Source organism: Trichoderma gamsii (assembly GCF_001481775.2).
Source record: "Trichoderma gamsii strain T6085 chromosome Unknown Scaffold_1.2, whole genome shotgun sequence".
NCBI lineage: Eukaryota > Fungi > Ascomycota > Sordariomycetes > Hypocreales > Hypocreaceae > Trichoderma > Trichoderma gamsii.
In genome coordinates this window covers 889,635-912,795 of record NW_020171338.1, presented here as the reverse complement: position 1 = coordinate 912,795, position 23,161 = coordinate 889,635, and the positions used below count along the sequence as shown (strand labels likewise).

Here is a 23,161-nt window from a genome sequence, read left to right as displayed (position 1 = left end):
TCAATAAAACACGAGCTGTTTTATTACATCTCTTTTAACTCATCTTAAACAAAGAAACGATACAACAAACAAAAGCTCATAAAGAGAAATGGAAGAGGGAGGGCAAAGGAGAAATTGCACCGGGGGGGCGTGAGCGCTTTATTCTTATGAGAGCTTCGTACCGTACGAGTTCTCGGATCAGATAAGATCAAAATCAGCGACAGGCAGCGGCCAACGGCCCACCAAGGTCCGCTAATAAGTCCACAAAACCCCCCGTAATCGCTGCCCAGCAGCCTCCCGCCGGTTGGCATGATCACCGTCACATGGCCAGGTTGGGCAACTAAAATTAGCGGGCTATGCGAGGAAAGGATGGATGGCATGGATGTGGGATGGATGAGACGGCTGGCTGGCTACGGCTGAGAGAAACGGCACGTCGAGAGTCGGTGACTAATGCGAATATCCAGCGGGCTTACCTGATATTTACCTGAGTCTTGTTGTAGAACAAAGAGCTGCATGCAGTTAGCAGAAGGCGAATCCCACCGGCAAAGACATCTAGTTTTACTAAGCGTGCTTCAGTCTTGTCTCAGAAGAAGATGCCACAAGGAAAAAAAGAAGAAAAGAGAAGCAAAAAAAAGTTCATAGTCACATTGTGTATGCCCCGTAATTCTGTAAACATTAGTGCTGTAGTGCTGAGTGGATAGCAGGACCCATGCCGTCTCCAGGGATCGATATCAAAACTACGGGCTGAGAGCAGATCCCGATACGCTCAGGCGCTGCTGCCGCCTGCAGCTCGCTGTCACACGCCGATCAAATGTTTGCAGCAGGCGCAGCTAGCAGTTCTCAGCCTAGCCGAGTCGCACAGCATCCGACCACTGATTTCGCCATGATCAACTGCTGGGGCTACGCAAGAAAAGTCTCCAGCCCTTGCAGCCTCAGCTTGAATGCAACCTCGGCGATCGATGGAAGTTTTCTACAGGCCCCGGGGCCCCCAGAACGAACCAAACCGGGAACAAATCGTGCTACGCTTCAGTGGACGTCAGGCCACTACGCTCATCGGCCATGGCGCCCTTCCCGCTGTCCGTCTCCAATTTTACCCGCACTAACCGTCGCGCTACAGCCTGATGATTTGGCACCAGACATCAAATTGCATCTTTTGCCTGGAAAATGTTATGCCATAGAGGCCAAGATGCTAGTCCTGTGTTCATGCAGTAAAATGACTCACCGTCGGGAAATGTCCTTCTTTTTGTACAGCCAGAAATTCTTCAACAGCAACGTCACTCTGCATCAAGCCGCATGCAGGTAGCAATTGAAAGCACAAAGACTAGCTCAAGACTGGAGCAAGGCAATGGGCAATAATGGTCTCGCATTGGCAGAGCCCTAAAAATCTGACCCTCAGCAGAATCCTGGCGGAATTGGTCATGAAAGTGAAACAAGGCTCTGACATGTACGATATGCACCTCATCGGCCAGGCCAGGGGAGCAGCAGAGATCAATTTGGCTAGTACATCAATTACTGTACAAGAGCCCATATCGCATGTGCTACCAGTGGGCATTCTACGAGTTGACCATGTATTGCTACTTGCATTTACTTGTCCGAGAGATTTGGCCTTGGCAACATAAATGGATGGCAAAATGATGGCTAGATAGTCCTTTTCACGTGGTTAGTCCACCCCTCCCCAGATTATGACTCAAAGCTGCCAGAAGGTGGGTGTTTTCATAGGCTGAGCTGCTTATTGGGAACAATCAATATCAGGGCCGCTTGTAAACGTATCAGCAGTCACAAAAGGTCCATGATCCTAGGGTGTCCTTTGTTTCATAATTCGCTGCTGGTAAGTGGTGAATTGTTTGCTATTGAGATTAGCTCTCGCAAAGCTTAACTTGGGTGAATCGTATTCGGCTTTACCGCAGCTACCTACACCTGCTTACATTCTGTACATGCAAGCTAAATATATTTGGAGAAGCATCTGCCGCCCAACGATTCCACAATTTGAAATAGCTGGAAGCTCTTTTGACAAGCTTTGCATGTATAATAGTACTGATACTCTGCAAGATATAGGAATCCTTATACTCGTCTTAGACAACCATCCATCTTGAACTTTGACCGCTGTTTCTGGCTTTAGGGTACGTCCTAAATGTTGACGCTGAAACATGGACACGGCCAGTGAAACATGTTCCGCAGACAGCTGCTGGCATTCGTAATTGATATTCCGAGAAAGTGGTCTCCCTGCCTAAAAAGTGTGAAGAATGTCTTGGAGCGGTTATCACTGAAGATGAGTACTCGCGCTTGCCACTATTTTTATTCACGCCAAAGAATTGAGCTGCAAGGAGTTCCCCGCAAGACACAGTACATGACATCAACCCATTAACGTCGGGCATAGGAAGAAAGAGTTCCAAATAAAGGAAATATACCAAAAGCTTGAGCCAATCTAATCAAGTAGAGACAAAATGTATTTTCCATTTGTTCATTTCTTAAGCGCACATGTGTGTATGCTGGTGCTAACATGAAACCAGTAATTTTCCCGACCCAGCTCCAACCCGGGGTGCGGCCCGGGTAGGTCCATCGGCGACATCGGAACCCATCTTCCGGCTCCAGACATTCAAATCTGCCCGCTATAATGTTTTGCGCAACAGCCAAATGCCATCACCCCGCCAGACCTCAAATCTTTGCTAAAAGAGCAAAGGGAAAATCACAATGGCAACGGTAGCCAAGGAGCCGGTGGCTTCTGAAAAGAAGCAGCGCCCCAGCGCTTTGCGATCAGTCATTGCTGGCTCAACGGCCGGTGCGATTGAAATCGGTAAGTTGCTGTTTGTTGCATTGCGCCGAGCGGCGATGAGTCGCACGTGCTTGGATTTGAAGATTTTCGAACTGGAGCTGACAACTTTTCGCCGACGATAGCCATTACTTACCCTGCCGAGTGTATGTCCGCGTCGCTATTATCCTATAGCAATTATGAACGTGATTTCGCATCTACAAACGGCGATCTAACGAGATATATGCAGTTGCAAAGACAAGGTCGCAGCTCAACAGGCGGCTAGCCGAGGGAAAGAAGCTGCCATGGCCGCCGTTTGGAGCGCAGTGGTACGCGGGATGCACCACGCTCATCATTGGCAACTCTGCCAAGGCAGGCATTCGTACGCACAACGACAGAATTGGTGGAATCGGATACCGTGATGGGAGGCGCTAATATGAGGTTTAGGATTCGTTGCCTTTGACCAGTTCAAGAGCCTGCTGGCTGATGAAAATGGAAAGCTTTCTGGCCCACGAACCGTTCTGGCCGGCTTCGGTGCTGGTGTAACCGAGTCGCTGCTTGCTGTAACTCCAACCGAGAGTATCAAGACTACTCTGTATGTTCTCTCCTCATTCGTTGATTAGCATAAGTACTAATACGGGGCTCTTGTCTTAGCATCGACGACCGCAAATCTGCCAAACCTCGCATGCGCGGCTTCCTCCACGCCGTCCCCATCATCGCCCGCGAGCGTGGTCTCCGCGGCTTCTTCCAAGGCTTCGTCCCTACAACAGCCCGTCAAGCCGCGAACAGCGCAACCCGCTTCGGCGCATACAACTTCTTCAAGCAGATTGCCGAGTCTTACACCGCGCCGGGAGAGAAGCTCGGTGCCGTCGGCACCTTTGCCATGGGCGGCCTTGCCGGCCTGGTCACGGTGTATGTGACGCAGCCTCTGGACACAGTCAAGACGCGCATGCAGAGCATCGAGGCCAAGAGCATGTATGGCAACACATTCAGATGCGCGGCCATGATCTTCAAGCAAGAGGGCATCTTGACATTCTGGAGCGGAGCGCTGCCCCGGCTAGCGAGATTGGTATTGAGCGGAGGCATTGTGTTTACCCTGTATGAGAAGAGCATGGACCTAATGAACAAGATGGACCCTGAAATGAAGTACATCTAAGGGGAAGAGGTTTTTTTGGGAGAAGAAAGAGTTCAAGAGATAAGAAGCAGACAGGCCTGGCGTTTAGGATTTAGAATGGGGTTTTATGCAACCTATTCATACAGCAACTAGTTGTACAAGTGTATATATATACTGGGTGGTATACAGCGATGTATCGTAAAAGTTTTTCGATTTTTGTTTTCCCTTCATGTCCATTTTGTTGTGAAAAGCACTTTTGTTTTGTTTTTCGTCCCTCCTGTTGAACACCGATATCGCCCTTTTTGTTCGTAAATCATTGCAGTCTAATCATGCCAGACAATCTCTTGCCTAGCCTCTCCAGCCATGTCCTCTTGGGCGCCTCCTCAATCTCCCTGACCAGATCCTCGAAATACGTCGGCTGGCTCTTGGGCTCCAGCATTGGACCCTTGAGCTTGTACTATAATGACATCGCTTGTTAGCGAAATTTGCCGGGCCCCTCACAAAGGTTGTAGTTGCGAACCCTATCTCTAAACTTATTTTGCACCAAGAATTGAAGCGCGCGGGCCTTTAGCAGCTCCTCGGACTCGGTAGAAGGAGTGTACGTCTTGAATCGCTCGTCGACAACCTTGGCCAGCACATCCTGGAACTGGTAGTCCGGCCGGAGGTCCTGCTTAGGCCATTTGGCGAAGACGTCGGAGTAGATACGGCGCTGCGTCGAAGCAAGAGTTAGCTGGCAATTCGGGGATCCCCGTATGAAAAGTGGAATGGAGTAAAATGATTCAGTAGCACTCACCGCCAGCGATCGCGACATTGTCGAAAGATTCCCAGACTCTGCTATGCGCGTGCTGCGCAATGCAATGCCGCCACTTTGTCTCGCCTGAATACAAAATATTGAATTTCTGCTAGAGCCAAAGTTTCTGCGGATACGGTGTGATTGTACAGTGCATGTGAATTTACACACCTCGATGAGCAAATTGCATGCACGAGTATGAGGTACTTCACAGTGCAGGCCATTCATCCACAAGATTTAAAGTCCTGGCTACTTTCGGATGCCGCGCACGGCCCAGGTGCTAAAGGTCATGCAAAACACCTGCACTCAACATTGACAGCGCTTAGAGGGGCTCTGTTGCCTGAGAACTCCCTGTAGGCGTCGCCCGCCCAGTAACAGCGCCAAATAGCGGCCTCCGACCCCAGCAAAAGTCCCCCCCCGGCAGACCCTAGATTGTTCCAGATGGCGAGGGTACCTTACCCAGTAACCGCCGGTACTTAGTTTATTCCGCAAAGCGCAGCAGACTCTCAGGTATCTCTTCTGCATCGGCAGGTTGCCTCCCCCTCGCATTGGTCATCAGTGGACGCATCATCTGGCCTGGCCGTTAGTCCCAATCCGTCCGCCCAGCTCCATCGACCTGCGGTTTTGCGTTTGGCGCAGGCTCAGCCCTTACGTCCCGTCCATCTTCTTTTTCGCTCTTGACTCTCGTCTCATCTCCGACTCCTCAACCTTTGTGGCGCTATTCAATACTGTGTTTCTTTTCTCGCGCTCTCTCATCGCCGCCGCGATTCTACCAATCCGCGTCTTTTGATTTTCCCCTTTGTCGCTTCTTGTATCTCTTTGTTTCCGACTGTGCTCCTTTTTTCCACGGGCGCTCGTGACCAGCCGATTACGACATTGTACCCTTTCTCCGGGTCTACGACACTGCGTGACTTGAGCAGAATACAGCAGCAGCCATGTCTGGGCGTTACGAGAGGGTATGTGGGCGCGCATCGCGATGATTTTTGGACGCTGAGACTGACACTCGATTGCTTTCCGCAGGTAAATGCCCACGATGATGAGGACCACGAGGATGTTCCGCAGCGACGAGCCCAGGTCCCCAATTCGCCACCTCCGTCCTTCCATTCCCGCGCCTCATCGCCAACACGAAATGGCCGAGTCAACAACGACCTCGCCGATGCATTTGACGACGATGATGCGAGCGACGATGAAACAGACGATAGAGCGAGATTAGTCCGACAGGACTCTACACCAACCATTAGATCAACCAACGACTCTGCGCGACTCTCTGCACCGACGGCACCAACTTCAGTTCCGGCCACATCGGATACGGCTTCATCTGGTTCACGGCCCCGAGTGATGGGAGGCGGATTTGGATCCGATGGCGTGTTTGCGAATATGTCAGCCCGGCCGGAGCGGACGGACGGCACTGCCGAGAAAGAAGAGCAACCACCTGTTTGTCTACCCTTGACTAAACCTCCCTGAAACCTTTGTTACGAATCTTTACTAATGACGGCGCAATCAACAGACTTACGAACAAGCCGCTGCTGACGCTGCTCCGCCGTACTGGGAAACAACGATTCTTGCCCCTGGCTACGGTGGCGGTGATGAAGTTTACGTCGACGGCATGCCCGTTGGCTCCGTATTTTCTTTCATCTGGAACGGCATGATCTCTACCTCATTCCAGCTCGTCGGTTTCCTGCTCACCTACCTCCTCCACTCCACCCACGCCGCCAAAAACGGATCGCGAGCCGGCCTTGGTATCACCCTTATCCAATATGGCTTCTACATGAAGGGATCACCCGACGACCCGCCAAAGATGACTGGTCCCGACGGATACGCTGCGCCCCCAGATCCCAATTCGCACGACTTCCAGGCCAGTGATGTAACTGACGGTCCCGGCGGCGGAATCTCTGGCAGTGACTGGATGGCATATGTCCTGATGGTCGTGGGCTGGTTCATCCTCATCAAGAGCGTAGCTCAGTTCATGAGAGCCCGACGACACGAACAACTTGTCCTGCAGAGCCCCGAGCGTGGACTTAACGTCCCTATTATTGCCGAGGGCGAGAGCGTGGAGCACGTGGTATAGAAGTTTTGGTTCACCCATTGTAGATTTGAATCTTTTGCAATTGCCACTGCCTTGGATCGTTTTTATTAGAGGCAAGTGGTCATCGATACCACTACGCTAGTCAGCGTTTTTCCTTTTCTTTTCCTTTTCTGTTTTTGTTTTTGTTTTTGGTTCTGTTTATTATATTCTGTTTTCCCCGTGGGCGTGGGATGGATTCCAGGCGTTACGGACGTATACATTATTAGCTCTGAGGTATAACGCGTAGCACGCTTCTCTTGTTTCCTATGTTCAATGTATGGATAACCAACCATCTATACCTATTTCACTTGTTCTGGCTTAACCCGTCTTATGAGTGCACTTGAATGCCGTACTAATATTTCCTCTAATCTTACCAATCCGATGAGCTATCTGTCTACCAATTAGCTAGATCTACCCAAGCCCGAAAAGGGGTCTATGGGTTCATGCCCATGCCTCCCATCTAGATCCTCATGCGGATCGCTGCACAGCATCTAAAGCTTGCAATCTACAGGCTACAGGCCACCGGCCACTGTACAGGCACACTGCAGGCCTACAACGGCCGCTAACGCGCGCTATTTAGTCCCCGGGGTGCGGGGTCCAGAGCTTGCAGCGCTATTCCGCCCCGCTAACCGCTGTGGCATGAGCCTAGAATCGCCTCTAGTGTCTGCGACCTGGACAAGCTCATCCTCAGCTCACCAGCGGTGCCTTTGACGTCTTTCATACATCATTTGGGCGGCGATACCTTTTGGAAATAAAACAATCAATATCGTATCATCTTAAATTTTTCTCTCAACATCTGAATCCGGCCATCTTACCGCTGAGGTGATATGCGTGATTTATATCCAGTCGTCAGCACGGGCACAACAAGTAGCCAAGCCGTACAGCTAATCTTCAAAAGGCATTGACAAGATTCTTGCTTACCTGTCGCGTGCTTCCGCATTATCTATCAAAGAGAGACAAAAATCTTATTTCTAGTGCTACTATCGGCTGGACCGGCAGTTGGAAAACAATTAAAAAACTGGCGCCTCGAGCTCTCGCCACTGTCTCTGGAGCCAGACTGTCCAGATCGTGCAATCTCTTCCTCAAATCCGCCGGCGTCTGCTTTCTCATTGCAGGAGGTCTTCAAGCTCGCAGAGGCATCAACATGGCGTGGCGGTGCTCAGGGAGCTCCAATGCCGGGCTCATTGCAAACATGTGGACGAACGGCCTCATTAGCGATCCGCTGGTCAAGGAGGCGTTTCTAAAGGCAAGCTCTTGAACGTCTGATGGGTTGTGGCAGCTGTACAAGGAGCAGGCAGAGCAGAGAGAGAATGTCCGAAGATGCCTCTTATCATCAATGTCTCTAACTCGCCGTAGGTTGACCGCGGGCATTACGCCCCTGCCATGCCATACCAAGACTCTCCACAGCCCATCGGCTACGATGCCACCATTTCCGCGCCGCACATGCACGCCTCCGCCGTGGAGCATGTCCTGCCTCGTCTTCTCCCCTCAGAGACGTCACCAGCTCCCCGAGTCCTAGACATTGGCTCTGGCTCTGGCTACCTCACGCACCTCTTTGCCGAGCTGGTTGGGGACCGGGGGCTTGTGGTAGGGCTGGAGCATATCCCGGAACTGCGAGACTTGGGCGAAGCGAACATGAGCAAGAGCCCAGAGGGGAAGCGATTGCTGGACTCAGGAAAGGCGAGGTTTGTGGTTGGAGACGGGAGGCTGGGCTGGGTTGAAGAAGCACGACAGGGCGAAGAGGAATATGGTACGGCATGGGATGTGATTCACGTTGGAGCCGCTGCGAAGGAAGTACACGCTCCGCTACTGGAGCAGCTCAAGGCACCGGGATGGTGAGTCTTTGTCGTCACGATCTTTCCATTACGTATAGTCACTCTGACTGGGGCTGTAGCATGTTTATTCCTGTGGACGACGACTCCAGCGGGTGGAATCAAAGCGTGTGGCGCATCGAAAAAGACAAAGAGGGGAAGATAACGCAGAAGAAGCTATTTGGGGTGCGGTATGTTCCGTTAACGGATGCGCCAAAGAGGTAGCGTTTCGCGGCGCAATTGACTTTGGGAAAGGACCTCCCCTCGCCTCGCAAGATGAGTACTAGGTTTTGGGAGACATGATGAGCTCGATTTTATTGAATTGGTGAGATTTGGTCTGAAACTTGGGTGATTCAAACTTTTGCTGAAGCAGAAATTGAGTATTTAGGCATATCTGAATCTTGTAACTAATGTATTATATGAAAGACCCGACATGTATCTCATCCCGATCTTACACCTCAAAGTATCTATTTTGTCTTAGTTTCTGATTGTAATTCTCTCACTTTATAACAGGACAGAATTCCGCCTCCAAACCATCGCAACCAGTCCACTTCTACAGCCAACTAACAGCCCCCACCAACGCCGCAACTGTTATTGACACGCCGGATTGGTACCTGGTGCCTTTGCTAACAATTATGGTGGGATGAGGGTGAAAGCATCCTCCAGAAGGACAGGCTAGTGTTGCTGGAGGAGGACCCAGCTTGCAGTGCTCTCCATCACACGCTGGAACTGGTGGCGTCTGAGTAGGGTGGGAGACAGGAGTCCAAATGGGACAGCCAGGAGGACAAATCGGGCAGCCTTCAGAAGAGCATGGAGGGCCACAAATCTCAGGACACGGTGGACTAGTGGGCTCGGCTGATGTCGTGGGGACATTGCAACCTTGTCCGGGGCAGTGAGGAGTCGCCTTTGTAGAGGAGAGGGGACAGTCTGTGACTTCGGGAGGGCAGGCTGTGATGGTCGCGACCGTGGTGGAGATGTACTTGGTCCAGACGCCAATGTCCTTGCTCTTGGTCTTCTCCTCTTCACAGTCATCGTCATCATGATGGTCTATTTCCTTCTTGTACAGCGAGTATCGCTTCTTCCCCGTCATCGGACACTGCGGGCCTCCGCACATGCCCGCCGTTGTGTTGCCCCCAATGCACGGCACCGAGCAGATATATCCGTCAATTATCTTGTAAGCCGGCTCGGCTTTTGACGGCGAAGAGTAATAGCAGTTGCAGCTACCGTCCATGGCAGCGTATTTGCCCTTGGCATGGCACGCATATTGGCACTGCTGAACACTGAAGGGGGCAGGTACATCGGCTTTGAAGTCGAAGACGGGCGGCTCCGCTTCGACGCAGCCAATGTACCTGAATCCGGGGGCTGTGAATTCGGCTTGGGCTGCTACGCTGGCTGCCATGAGGCCTGCAAAGAGAGCGAAGCGAGACATGGTTTGCTGAGTTCAAGATTTTAAAGAGACAAGATTGTGTTGAGGAGGATGGCTGTGCGGTGAGAGACAAATCACCAGCTTGGGAGGAGAAATATTGCCAAGTTATATATATATCTATCGAATACCATGATTGTCATGTATCATCCAGCCTCACCATGAGATGTGGGCGAGTTTGGGGCAGGAAAACAATGCACTACATGAGAATAAACCGAGTCTTGACACAATGCCGCTGCCGGGGAATGAACTGAAGCGCGAAGTTTTGCATACATAGATGATCACACATGTTTGTTAATTGTAAGAGATCAGACTCAGGAGGCCTTTGGGGGAGACTTAGAATGTTGCGTACGAGGATAGATGGAGAGATCAGCAAAAGATGGTATGCGGTGCCTGCATACCGCGGCGAGGCATGAGCAGAGCTTTATAAAATCGACGAGGTTGGCGTGCTAAAGCTGCGAATCTCAGCTGAGCAGAAGGAGACGAAGCTGAGACATTGGTTTGGCATATTGAGACTCGCCGGCAAGCGGCACGCCTAGAAAGGGAGACTGACGTCGTTGGAGCCAAAGACAAATGGCGATCCTATCACAAGGAATGCACCAAGTTTGGCGTTGACGCCAGCTTCTGGCTTTAGTAAAATAATTCAATGGGCCCGATTTCGCGCTGCTAACTTTGGGCTAGACGAAATTCCTTGGGTCGAATCAAGTTGAATCTAGTACATGTGGTCTGTTAGCTTCGCTTCGTGGCTGTATACATGCTAACTCGCGATCTGAAAGGCTGCTGTAACAGATCCCAGTCTGTCTTTTTGCCGAAAATGACTTAATCCCGATGCATGAGTCTTGACACAATTCTTTTAATCAAGTTGATGGAATGAAATGGAGTTAATTATCGGGACGGCATAACTCCTCGTCTATAACCGAGCACATGCCAATAGGAGGACGAGCTATATATCAAATAATACTCGAAGACAAAAGTTTTTTTTCTATCTTGATGACTATTTCTTGATTCCCGAGTAATTTTCTGATCTGATTATTTCATGATCGTAATGCCTTGATTCATTCAGCGGCGTTAAGACTTAAGACGAGATGATAAACGAGCAACATTGCCTACTTCAGGCGCTGCTCTCAGGCATATCTTGTTCTTTCGATTTCTTTCCATTACAAGCCAACAAAAGCAAAACGAATCCCTTTTCGGCCCAAATCATCTCTCTTTATTTTGTCTTATGCGGCGACATGGGGCTCTCAAGCATCGCTTATACACCGAGGACCCAACTTACACCACTCGTGAGCTTCCATTAGAGCTGCTGTCAAAGCTGCAGCTTCATGCACTGCAAATCACCATACTATTACAGGCAAAGCGCAATATCCATACCTACTTTGTATCCAATAGCAGGTCCTTCGCACAAAAGATACAAGTGCGTCAAATGGTTAAGCTCTTGTTAAACTCTTGACATTACCCCATAATTTGACCTAGCTTCGGCAAGCCACATAAGCTCAGGGACGATCACGCAGCCTATTATCGACAGCACTGAACAATGTAAACCCAAACGAGGCGTCGTGTAATTACGTAGTAATACGGACAATATCCGCGCATCCGCATAGCTATCAATGAACTCAAAAAGCCATGAGCGAAGCTGGCAATGCTTCTATAAATTCAGCCGCATCGTCCGTGATCTGACCATCTCATTTTCAATTCATGATCGTTGTGTCTGCTAAAGCTTCAGCATTTACCATCAACACTACTCAAGTCCAAAATAACTTATTCTTACTACGTTATATATACACCACAAACCGATTCATCACCACAAACATGCATTCAAGAAGCATGGTACAACCACGGACGCGTCTACCACTCACATTCAAACGCGCTTTCCACAGACTCACAGGCAATTTGTTCCGCCCAGCCCACTCAGACTACTTTCAAAAGTTTAGCCGCCAGCTCCCCCAGCACCCTCCGGTCTTCTGCGTCGTCGACCTTTTGTACCCGCCCCCGCAGTACCAGCAGCGGAGAAGTGCACTCCCCGTCGTGGGCGAATTGGAGATATTGCAAAGGGAGCTCTACCGCTGCCAGAGCCAGTCGTCCTTTGGCAACGATGTAGAGAGGGAGCTCTTGGATGCGGATGCCGAGCATCTGAGCCAATGGATAGAGCATCTGGAGAATCTGGTGTATATGGAGGCGGCAACGACGATCCCGTCTAGGTACCAGCAAGAGTGTATAGGTGTTAAGATGGTTAAAAGAGACTTTCAACGTAATAAAAGCCGTCAACCTTGAAATTTGTCTGAATTATAGTTTTCTTTGTTTGCTATGACACCTGTATAATGCAATGAAATAGCTCCATCATGTGCTTAATCAACACCATCCTCGCGAGTCTCTACCAGTCCTGAACACCACCGCTGCTGACAACTTTGCCAGCATCCTCGTCTCTCTCTCCCTCCGTAACAGCCCGGATAAACTGTCCGCCAACAGACGGCTCGCCCGCACCCAATTCCTTGAGCTTCTCCGGCATGCCTCCCAGATTCGTAGCCAAGAAGCCCGGGCTGATGCAAAACGTCTTGACGCCGTCCTCATGCAGCAGCCAGTGCCAGTTGAGCATCACCATGTTGAGCGCCGTCTTGCTGCTCTTGTAGCCCAGGTTGGCGGCCACGTTCTCCTTGGGCCATCCGGCCTGCGGCTTGGGCGCCCATGGCGGGTAGAAGCTCTTGGAGTGAGCCGTGAGGGTGGACAGGCCGGAGGTGATGAAGATGAGGCGGGGGGAGGAGGACTTGATGAGGAGAGGGACGAATTTGGCCGTGACGACGTGAGTTCCGGTGACGTTGACGTCGTATGCCTTGTTGAAGATGGAGCGGATGTTGGGGAGGTCGTTTGCGAAGTTGTGAGTGTCAAAAGCAGCGCCTAGACAAAACAAATCCATGTCAGTTACGTATTCTTTAATGAAGTAACTACATTGTCAGAACTAAGAGGAGCTTAATACAAACCTGCATTGTTAACAAGTGTGTCGATTCTGTCCACCTTGGCTGCAATAGCCTCATATGCCTGATCTATGGACTCATCGCTTTCCAGCTCAAGAGCGATCGGCTCAAGAGTGTCCTTTGACGACGGCACCTCTTTGGTGATTGAAGCAATAGCCTCTTTGCTCTTTTCCAGCGTACGACAGCCGACAAAGATGTGGTATGCGGTGGATGAGCCCATATATGCTTTCACGGCTTCATAGCCAATGCCGGAGTTGGCGCCCGTGATGAAGACGATGTGCTTGTCAGCCATGATTGCTAGAGTTGTTATATGGATATAGAAACTTATATGTCTTATGACTTAGTCTTGTACCTGCTATTGACGTATGACTTCATGAGACCTATATATACTTTTTTTGCCTATCAACCTTATCCCCGGCTGTTATCCTAACCTCCTGTTTCATTCCTCTCAAAAGACGCCAGCAATTGGTTGAAAGTTTCAACTGTGTTGACTCCCGCCATGTATCTGCCAATACAACCACGGTCTATTACCGTCGCGAGCCAATTGGCATACTGGAGAACTCGGAGTTAAAAAGTGGAAGCGCCGTTCGCCGCGCGATTCCAGGCGCTATTTCCATCTCGGATAGCCGAGAGAGTCCGCGTTTTGTGGGGGAGGCAGCGTGGGATGCGCTGATTTAAGAGTTGTCGGAGCCGAAGGACCAAAATTCCAGGGTTGTGACCGTTGAATACATTGTATAAGAAGTGTTGAAGTGAGAGAGAAGAGGGGATGTTGTAATGCTTACTTTTGCTTACATAGTGAGGTCTCTTGTGCTGCTGCTTGTGGAGACTTTTGCTGGCATACTGCCAAGTGCATGTTCTCATGTATCCTCGCCTTCACTTATACGCCCTCATGCTAAGGTACTGAATACGCCCAATACGTACATGTATTCAATTTCCACGATATAACCGTGGCACAAGATCTAAATCAAGAGATACCACTGCCATATGGATATGTACACAAAGCAATGCTCCCAAACTGCTTACATGGTTCCAGGTGTAGAGATACGCCCCACCGTACTCCGCATCGCCAAATGCCGTGTCTTACCGTCCGATTGCCCTATCTGGACAGCTGCCAGATCTCTCTCGCCCTCATCTGTCCATGCGTAAAGTGACAGATAACAATCCTTGCTTAATCATGGCGCAAACCCCAATCAAAAAGGTCTGCCTCGTAGGCGCCAATGGCACCCTGGGCTCAGTCATCCTCCAAGGCCTTATCCAGGCAGACTGCTTCGACATCTCCATCCTCCAGCGCTCCAATTCCACCTCTTCCTCTTCCGCCTCGTCCATCCCACGCCTCATCGTCCCGCCTGAGCTCCCGGTTGAAGATGTCGCAAAGGCCTTGGCCGGCCAAGATGCCGTCATCGCTGCGTTCCCGCTCGGCGAGGGCGACCAGCATCTCCGACTCGCAGAGGCCGCATTCCAAGCCGGCGTGAAGCGCTTCATCCCCGCAGACTTCGGGAGCTGCGATGCGAGCGATCCAGAGCCGCAAAGGTATCTGCCTCTCTACCGTAAGAAGACGCTCGTCCGTGAGAAGTGCGAGGCACTCGCCGCCAAGGCCTCGCAGGAGGGGTCGCCTTTTTCATGGACCACCGTCATCTGCGGCCATTTCTTCGATCACGGACTGCGCGATGGACTCCTCCACATCGACTTTGACACCCGCACGGCGCAGATCTTGGACGGCGGCGCCATCAGGGCATCTACCTCTACGCTGCGCCGCATCGCTGAGGCAACTGTCCGAGTCCTGCAGAGGGCTGAGCACACGCGCAACCGTGCCGTTTACGTCCAGAGCTTCAACCCAACGCAGCTTGAAGTTGTGGCTGCCCTGGAAAAGGCAATGGGGGAGCCATGGCACATTAAGCATATCGACTCAAAGTCATATCTAGCAGATGCCCAACAAAGACTAAAGAGTGATGGTTCTCAAGCTGTTCTGGACGCCATTGAGGATATTGTCTTTGTGCTAGGGGCTCTAGACGCGGACTGGACAAAGAGGGATGGGTATGCGATGGAATTGTTGGGTTTGGAGGACGAGAAGCTGGATGATGTTGTTCAGGAAGTGGTGGATGCGTATAGAGCGGAAGTGAGAAAGTGAAGTCAATCTAATCACAGCTAAGGGTACGCATATAGAGAATAGAGAAATCCCGCGTAACCCCGTGTTACACGATGCTATTGTGCATATTTGGACGAGTTCGGGGTAACAATTGAGCAGTGGCATTTGAGATCCTACAGGCTCGCAATGCTGTCCTCTTTACGACTAGCTATATGCAAGCCTCTCCAATGCTATTACTTCATGCCTTTTCCGCCAAATGAGTTGATATGCAGCGAGCAGACGTACATGTGCATGTAAGTGGTCAATTTTAGCTTAGCCTGCACTGGCCCATAGAGGATCTGAGCTAGCTCCATGTACGTGTTGAATACATGTAGATATTACACGTATACATACAAAGTCCCACCTGAGACTCATGTCCAAAGACGGGTCAGGGCTCCGTCAACCTTCTTTCAAGGTTAGAGCTTAGATGCTGTTAAGAAACACTCACCACATGATGCTCGGCGTCAAATCCAAACCATGTTTTGCATCTCGCCAAGGGACGTATCAGCATCGATTGTGCCACGCCAAGACGCACCACGCAGCACATTTGCCTGCATTGCAGCCTCAAGAGCTGAGGACTGCGTTACCCAAATTGTACACCATCACGCCACTTGACAAAGGCATCCACGACGTGGCAGCCAGCATTAGGTAACGCCAAGATCGACTTTTGTATTTAGAACCGATGACAGCGCCCCAGGAAACGAGATGAGCTGGCTATGACCATATTTTCACAAGCCATTAATAACTTTGTCGAGAAACAATAACCTCTTTATATTTTATCAGAGAGCCGCTTCAACCTCAGCATTTAGTAATTCCAGGATGCAGCTTACAGTGATTGACATTGTTTTCATGCTGACGGCGTATGACACCCGAGCAAAGAATTCATAAGCTTACCAAGTCTGTGCTCTTCAGCTGATCTAAACATGTCAATAATAGACACCTAATCACTAGAGTTGATGCTCTGGCTGACGACGCTCCAACAAGTCCGACTCCTGTATACGAAGAGAAACCGTTTACTTTGTCGTCGAGTTGCGTTCTCACCGTCACAGTAACGACCAACCTAGGCACGGACAGAGGCTGTGCGTTCAACTGCTCAAGTGATTTTTGTATCATCGATCGTGAGACGGGCCCGTATCCGCGAAGCTTCAGTTATGCGTATTTACTTATCATTGTTGCAGATTTTGTGACTTTGCCCTGCGGCTGTTCAGGGGCTGCAAGTGTAGTCACTCGGACCATCACCGCATGTGCGAAATCGAGTCCCTGCTGGAATTGCCATACCGGGTTCCCTTTTACCACAACGGCCTCGGATTGCCCAGAACCAACAGCAGATGAGTAGGATTCAGGGGCTATGCGGCTGCCAACGTGCATGTTTCTTTTCTCGGATACGTGACTTTAACTTGAAGTCGCATTTGCTGGATTGAGAAGAAAGGCAAATGGGAATGAAGAAAAAGAAGAGAAAGCGATAAAAGACATGGTTTAGAAGGCTATGGCAAATGCTCAATGCATGTGCAGTATGCAGTTGGATTTTTTTAGAAGCTCAGTGTTGCATGGCTGCAGATGCTGGCACTGCATACGGCTCTAATGTCACCTGAGCGGTGACGGGTGCGTTGAAAGGCCCGGACGAGGCTGGAGAGATATTTTAAGACAAATATTGAAAAAGACAGAGCACTTCGTACTGATATCCTTGATCCGACGGACTGACAAAGCGTTCCGATAGAGAGCTACGAGTTGCTGTAGCTGGTGCAGACGCTGAATCATGAAGCTGGGAGTTGTATGTATATTTGGAACGAGGCCAAGACCCCATGACGGCAGTGACGCAGATCCACTGAGGGCCTGTAAACAATACAGTATCGGGTCCTAAAGCCAAACTGTATTAGCCTTGCAGGTTGCAGCCATAGAGGCTGTGCTATTGACACGGTACCAGCTGCATCTTCAGGCACCCAAACTCAACAACGGCCCAACAGATGACGATTCAGCATCAAGACCATCAGAAATACAAAAAAGTTGACAACTCCAAGCCTTGCCGCTCTGCATACGTGTTATCAACTCAAAGGCAAAAACGCGACCTCATTCCGCTCTCAGCTTCGCCCCAGTCACTCGCAGCTGACGCCTCATCATCGCCAGAATCGCTCTAGGCCTATCGGCTCGCTCACCGGACCCTCGAATTGCCCCCCTAAATAAAAAACCGGATGGGCCTTTGTTGACACAGCCCCGGCGCGGTGACGTTGGTCTCTTTTTCCGACTCTTTTTTATCTGGAGCTCAGCCGGACTTCTTCAGGCTATTGAAAAAACGTCGTCTATTGCCTGCATGAGGAAAAGGGCAAACAGAGAGACAACTTGTCACAAAATAGGAGACAGCCCTTTTCTCTTTCACATCGTCGCACCCATCCTTTTCTTTTGATAGACCGACCTCCATACCATACCAAGCCAGGATCATGCCCGCTGCTGCTTACCTTGGCAAGGGTCTGCTGTGAAACATTTGTTCTTTATTTATCTGTTTCCCTTGCCATGACTTTATTTCTGTCTGGATCGGCATTTTCCAAAAGCAGTTCTGCGGTCTAGCCTAGTCGAGCGCTTTTTTCTCTCCGACCCTTGAACCTTGCAGTAGCCCATGCACGACGCATCATGACATTTGAGAAATAAGAAAAAAAAAAACAAACAAAGAGAAAAAAAAAAGGAGCAAGCGTGATCACTAAAGCGATTCATTCTCACTGGTGCAACACAGCGAAATAACCTTAATTAGCGGTTTCTATTTTTTGCTCACCTCTTGCATCATCTCGTCCGGCATATCATATCAGAAGCCGGCTCATCAAAAACCAGACACACACACTTCCCAAGAGAGACATATCTTGCAAACAAAGGGGACATTTAACAGAGGGCACATCGCGACAACCTCAACCTTTTATCATCATGATGGAGGCACAGTCGCTGGCCGCGCTGAATCTGCAGGCGGCCAACCCTCCTCAATATCCCGAAAACCCATCAGAGACGCCGCAGGAGCCTCTGGTCCTCTACATATCTAGAGTCCCCGGCACTAGAGGTGAGTGTTTGAGAGCCATCGCTGTTTATGACGCAACTGAAGCTGACCCTGAAGAAATTGACAGATGTAATACTTTCACCTTTCAGACCCCAGGTCAAAAATGTCACGGGTGGAGATGTTGCTAGCAGCCTCTACTATGTTCATCTCGAGCTCCCCACGTTGGATATAGCAGGTCCTGAGCCGCTGAGAGATGAAGCACAAGGTAGATCCAGTGAAGATAGCTCAGCGACAAGGACCATTGCCCGGAAGCCAGTACCTGGCACAATTCCATCCCTAGCTCCCGAGATTTCGACACAGGGCGATCAGTTACAGCTACAGCAAACTCGAAGCCACCATGAAAATGCCGCTCTTCGGCCGCCAGGGGATTTTGGAATGCCTCCCGGCTTGCAAGAGCGTGACCCTGCCCCTCCTCTCCCTCCTAGACGGCGTTTCGAAGACTCTGGGTTGGGTTACTCGGACAGCTCTTTCGAGACGAATCCTCTTGAAACACCTCAGTTGAATGTGCCTCCTAGGCGCAAGCCTGTTGGACCGAGACAGATGAGCGGCGTGCCACAGGGTAGAGTCTCGATGGACGAAACGTCACAGCGCTCAAGGGTTCAAACTAGGGGTCGGGCAGACACGACGGGAAACACCAGGCAAAGCCGCTCTTTGTCTCCGACAAAGAACACTGGGCATTCTACGCCTCCATTTACCTTGAGCCTGATAAGGCGGGATCCGGGTACTGGAGACCAGTGGAATGTGGGAAAGATTTCATCATATGAAACCGACCCGATGACTGCGCAAGCCCCCATGTACCTCTCTGCATCAGCATCCGAACCGCACCCTCCTCAGCACCCACCAATCGACATACAAATCGAAACCGCTGGGTATGCCAAGTTCCGCGCAGGGACACAAGTCGCCCTTCCTCCCCCTCCCTCTTTAATAGATTTCATGCCAGAGCCGAGATCCGATGGCAGCAGGACATTCTCCAGGCAGGTGTCCATGTCGTATTCGAAGAGCTTTGGTTCTACTGTGCGATCAACATTCCACAAGTTGGAGCAAAAGGCGCGGAAGAAGGCACAGGCACATAACCGCAACGAAAGCGAAGCATCAGTTGCTTCACATAGCTCCGGAGAGTACACGGCCGGCTCGCCAACGACTGCGCGCCCTGACAAAATGAAGCCACGGGGATACACTTTTGCGAGTCCTTGGAACGGAAAATGCGTGTTTCGCACGGGAAAGGATGGCCGGAGCTTGGTGTGTGATCATATCCTGCACGAAGGTGAACTGGGCGGCTACAACCCGCTGGTGCCTGATTCGAGCGCGGCCAAGGGGACTTCAACTGTAGTCAGCGAGCTGCGGTACAGCCTTCCGGGATCTGAGTTTTTTCCTTCCAGCGAAGTACCCAAAGGCGACATTAACCAGAAACTCGGCCATTTCAGCAAGATGGTCAAGTCAGCCGTGGACCGGGGCTACGGCGATGAGGATGAGGATGATTGGGTATCGCCGTTTGAGGTGAATGTAGGCGGCGAGAGAGCAGGAGGGGGCAACCGGGGTAATCGAGCAAAGCTCAGCAAGCTCATTATATACCACGATGGGATGAAGATGCTGGATCTGCTGGTCGCGGCCAACGTGGGGCTGTGGTGGAGGACATGGGAGAAGAGCTATTGAATGATTTGGTGTTCTTGTTATTTGGTGAAGCTGCGGTTAATGATGGCGATGTGCTATGAGGTTAGTATATGACGGGCAATTCATATTGACCGTTTAATTCTCTTTCCACCATTAATTGCTTTTTTGCTTTTTGCTTGTGTAATATAGTATAGATAATGTTAAATGTCAAATATTGTACTTGAAGGGTGGTCGTGATATCCGACGCTGTTTAATCAAGGCGAGTCACGTGCCATGTCACGAGCACCCGTCAACCACCAATCACTGGCCTAGCAATGTAATCCCGCAGAGCACTAGGCTGTTGATCCAAGCAGAAGCCGCCGCCAAAAGTTATACCAACACGTTAAAAGTCGCCTCCCGCCCCAATCAACCCCCCGCCAGCGGCGCCCGAGTCTGCCCTCCTGCAACCTCGTCAATTGCGTCCTCTGCCAGCCCGAAACGACGACAATGGCGCCGACACTCCCCGCCTCGGCCGCGGCCATGCTTGCCCGACGACAGCTGACCCGGGCTCCGGCCTCTGCCAGCTCGCTCATGATGGCGACGAGGATGCTGGCCACGCCCGTCCACCAGCAGCAGCAGCGCGGCTATGCGACGCCCAAGGGTGCTCTGCCGCAAAACTTCCGCACAAGCAAGCCCGTGGAGTGGGCGTGGGAGAAGGACAGCTTACTAGACCGGCTGGGCAAGTACTTCCTCATGACCGAGATGGCCAGGGGAATGTACGTCCTGCTGGAGCAGTTCTTCCGACCACCGTACGTTATATCGATGACGCATATCGCAAAAATGGAATTGGGATTGCTGACGGAGGATACACAGTTACACCATCTACTATCCTTTCGAAAAGGTACGCAAGTCGCGCGGAGGTAGAATATGAGGAAATCGGGATATACATTGCAACGGCAATTTGCCATTGAACGCATGATTAACGTTTAATCTAGGGCCCCATTTCTCCTCGATTCCGTGGCGAGCACGCCCTGAGACGGTATCCCTCCGGTGAAGAGCGATGCATTGCCTGCAAGCTTTGCGAGGCCGTAAGCACCCCGCCAATTTCCGACTGTGAAGCGAATGTATTGCAGGGATCACATGTGTGCTGACTGGTGTATGCCAATAGATCTGCCCTGCCCAGGCCATCACAATTGAAGCCGAAGAGCGTGCTGACGGATCTCGTCGCACTACCCGTTACGACATCGACATGACCAAGTGCATCTACTGCGGTTTCTGCCAAGAGTCTTGCCCCGTTGACGCCATTGTTGAATCTCCCAACGCCGAGTATGCCACTGAAACCAGAGAAGAGCTGTTGTACAACAAGGGTGAGTTACACTGCAGATGGATATTCCTATATATAGCATACTGATATGTTGCCACAGAGAAGCTGTTGTCCAACGGAGACAAGTGGGAGCCCGAACTTGCTGCCGTCATTCGCGCAGACTCACCTTACCGATAAACTACGCACAAAACCTAATTCCAATTTTGTATGATGTGGGCAGAGAGAGAATCCAATTCCAATTAGAAGGGAGGGCACCAAGGGAGATTGCATGGACAACTGGATTGTACATAAGTTAGGCGCTACACCAAAAAAAAAGAGCCTTTTGAATCATGTCGTGAATATATATTTTCAAGCGTTGACGTAGTTGGCTCAATTTGTCCTCGCAGCCTTTGAAACCTGTTGGAATCTGGACAATGATCACTTCACGGAGTGCATTTACTTAACATTCTCCATCCATTCACAGGACAAATCAATTAGCCCCGCAGCAGCTTCACACTGAAATGCAGTAGCACCAGCTCAAGTGATATCCGGATGAAGGACATGATGGCTGCAAAACGCTCAGAGGTCCATGATAAAAGACGTCCACGCAAAAGAACCTGCATCTCATCTCATCCAATCCCATCCTCTCCATTCTCGCTGATTCAGCCCACTCCAAGCTCAACGCAGCCTCACGTGACTCCCTCCGCACTCCAGCTTCTGCGCTCCCACCTTAGCAACCAAGTACCTTTGTACCCCAGCTCCGGCAAACCTCCAATAGACCGAGTAATAGCCAGAGAGCGAGCGAGAAATTTATCATCGCCGAGCAAACGAACCCGTCACCCAAAAAAAACCCCACCAACCAAACCTTTAACCCGCAACCACTTCTCCTCCCGCAGCAGTCAAACTTGTCAATTGACTTTTTGACGTTTTCTTCTTCTCTTCTCCTCTTTCTTCCTCCTCAGAGCTCCAGTCGCCCAACATGTTCCGCACTGCCATCCTCCGCACATCCGCCTCGGCCGTCCGCGCCGTTGCCCGACCCGCCGCCATCCGAAGAACGGCCCTGATGGCTGCTCCTCGCGCCGTCGCTGCGCCCGTCCGCGTCCAGAGCCTCATGGGCGTGAGGATGTACAGCGCTGGTGGAAGCTTGAACAAGGAGGAGGTCGAGGGCCGCATCCTGAGCCTGCTGCAGGGATTCGACAAGGTAGGTCGCTCTTGTTGCTGCTGCTGCCCGTGATTTTTCAACACTGCATGGAGGCGAAGCTTGGGGGGAAAAGAAGGATGGGAAAAAAAGAAGCTTGATTAAGGAGCTGTGGAATTGCCCTGGATGGAGGAATAGCTGCGCATTGGATGAGAGAGCTCTGATGAGAGCGGGGAGAAGAGGAAGAGATGGAGAGCGGGGTGCGAATTATGTCGCGATGCTGCGTTTTGCGCTGCTGCGGGAGTCCCTGAATCATGCCATTGGTCTTTTTGCTTCATCATTCGGCGAACGTGTGCTAACTTCATCTGCGCTCCAGGTCAACGACACAGCCAACGTACGTCTCAGGGCTTCTATGCGCAACCTCCCTCAATAACTTGACCCGCATCTAACGCCTCCCTTCTAGATCAAGCCCAATGCTCACTTCGCCAACGACCTCGGCCTGGACAGTCTCGACACCGTTGAGGTTGTTATGGCCATCGAGGAGGAGTTCAGCATCGAAATCCCCGACAAGGACGCCGACACCATCCACTCAGGTAAGACTTTGCGTTATTCCTACCGTAAAGTATCCCCCTTTGCCCCGCAATGCTGATATTCCCGCTGTAGTTGACAAGGCTGTCGAGTACATCATCAACCAGCCCGATGCTCACTAAATCGCTTTCCCGACCCGGATGACTCTGAAAACATTGGCTCCCTCTTTCTCGTCTCTGCTCTCGTACCTCTCTCGTTATACGACTGAAAATTCCCCTCCTGAAATATACCCGGATATGTAGAGGTTATGATATTGGGTGGGCTACCGAGAAAAGTAATGAACTGGTTGGAGGCTATTCTTTTGAAAATGAAAAAAAAAAAAAAGACAGGCATAAACAGGAGGCCAACAGGTGATATCATATCATGATGAAATTTCATCATGATTTCTCACCTGTGAGAGACACGACTAAAGGGGGATTCTTTTCTGTCCAAGATCAACCTCACTTGATTTTGGCATCAATGTTCTTCAGATCAAACGGA

General features: G+C 50.8%; 10 protein-coding genes across 10 annotated transcripts; 7 read left to right on the top strand and 3 right to left on the bottom strand.

Moving 5' to 3' along the window:
- Positions 1-2,670: 2,670 nt before the first annotated feature.
- TGAM01_v200263 (tricarboxylate transport protein) lies at positions 2,671-3,884 on the top strand (the record flags this gene model as incomplete). Its single annotated transcript, XM_024548525.1, has 4 exons — positions 2,671-2,773; positions 2,979-3,110; positions 3,176-3,323; positions 3,383-3,884. 4 exons carry the CDS (start codon positions 2,671-2,673, stop codon positions 3,882-3,884), a joined length of 885 nt encoding a protein of 294 aa, XP_024406740.1.
- A 271-nt stretch (positions 3,885-4,155) lies between these two features.
- TGAM01_v200262 (hypothetical protein) lies at positions 4,156-4,653 on the bottom strand (the record flags this gene model as incomplete). Its single annotated transcript, XM_018803257.1, has 3 exons — positions 4,156-4,299; positions 4,363-4,551; positions 4,636-4,653. The coding sequence occupies 3 exons, from the start codon at positions 4,651-4,653 to the stop codon at positions 4,156-4,158; spliced, it is 351 nt and encodes a 116-aa protein (XP_018663663.1).
- A 914-nt stretch (positions 4,654-5,567) lies between these two features.
- On the top strand, positions 5,568-6,700 carry TGAM01_v200261 (hypothetical protein; the record flags this gene model as incomplete). Its single annotated transcript, XM_018803258.1, has 3 exons — positions 5,568-5,588; positions 5,653-6,066; positions 6,140-6,700. The coding sequence occupies 3 exons, from the start codon at positions 5,568-5,570 to the stop codon at positions 6,698-6,700; spliced, it is 996 nt and encodes a 331-aa protein (XP_018663664.1).
- A 2,361-nt stretch (positions 6,701-9,061) lies between these two features.
- TGAM01_v200260 (hypothetical protein) lies at positions 9,062-9,937 on the bottom strand (the record flags this gene model as incomplete). The annotated part of the gene is made up of 1 exon (XM_018803260.1): positions 9,062-9,937. The coding sequence occupies one exon, from the start codon at positions 9,935-9,937 to the stop codon at positions 9,062-9,064; it is 876 nt and encodes a 291-aa protein (XP_018663666.1).
- A 2,365-nt stretch (positions 9,938-12,302) lies between these two features.
- Positions 12,303-13,192, bottom strand: TGAM01_v200259 (short-chain dehydrogenase; the record flags this gene model as incomplete). The annotated part of the gene is made up of 2 exons (XM_024548524.1): positions 12,303-12,823; positions 12,907-13,192. 2 exons carry the CDS (start codon positions 13,190-13,192, stop codon positions 12,303-12,305), a joined length of 807 nt encoding a protein of 268 aa, XP_024406739.1.
- Positions 13,193-14,074: 882 nt separating this feature from the next.
- TGAM01_v200258 (hypothetical protein) lies at positions 14,075-15,028 on the top strand (the record flags this gene model as incomplete). Its single annotated transcript, XM_018803262.1, has 1 exon — positions 14,075-15,028. The coding sequence occupies one exon, from the start codon at positions 14,075-14,077 to the stop codon at positions 15,026-15,028; it is 954 nt and encodes a 317-aa protein (XP_018663668.1).
- A 717-nt stretch (positions 15,029-15,745) lies between these two features.
- On the top strand, positions 15,746-16,361 carry TGAM01_v200257 (hypothetical protein; the record flags this gene model as incomplete). Its single annotated transcript, XM_024548523.1, has 2 exons — positions 15,746-15,885; positions 15,962-16,361. Coding segments are annotated over 2 exons (540 nt in total), but the record flags the coding sequence as incomplete, so codon positions are not given.
- A 1,574-nt stretch (positions 16,362-17,935) lies between these two features.
- Positions 17,936-19,715, top strand: TGAM01_v200256 (hypothetical protein; the record flags this gene model as incomplete). Its single annotated transcript, XM_018803263.2, has 2 exons — positions 17,936-18,065; positions 18,130-19,715. 2 exons carry the CDS (start codon positions 17,936-17,938, stop codon positions 19,713-19,715), a joined length of 1,716 nt encoding a protein of 571 aa, XP_018663669.2.
- Positions 19,716-20,159: 444 nt separating this feature from the next.
- TGAM01_v200255 (NADH-ubiquinone oxidoreductase 23 kDa subunit, mitochondrial) lies at positions 20,160-21,153 on the top strand (the record flags this gene model as incomplete). Its single annotated transcript, XM_018803264.1, has 5 exons — positions 20,160-20,461; positions 20,526-20,553; positions 20,648-20,740; positions 20,821-21,019; positions 21,077-21,153. 5 exons carry the CDS (start codon positions 20,160-20,162, stop codon positions 21,151-21,153), a joined length of 699 nt encoding a protein of 232 aa, XP_018663670.1.
- Positions 21,154-21,934: 781 nt separating this feature from the next.
- Positions 21,935-22,803, top strand: TGAM01_v200254 (acyl carrier protein; the record flags this gene model as incomplete). Its single annotated transcript, XM_018803265.1, has 4 exons — positions 21,935-22,156; positions 22,470-22,487; positions 22,557-22,686; positions 22,757-22,803. The coding sequence occupies 4 exons, from the start codon at positions 21,935-21,937 to the stop codon at positions 22,801-22,803; spliced, it is 417 nt and encodes a 138-aa protein (XP_018663671.1).
- Positions 22,804-23,161: the final 358 nt, after the last annotated feature.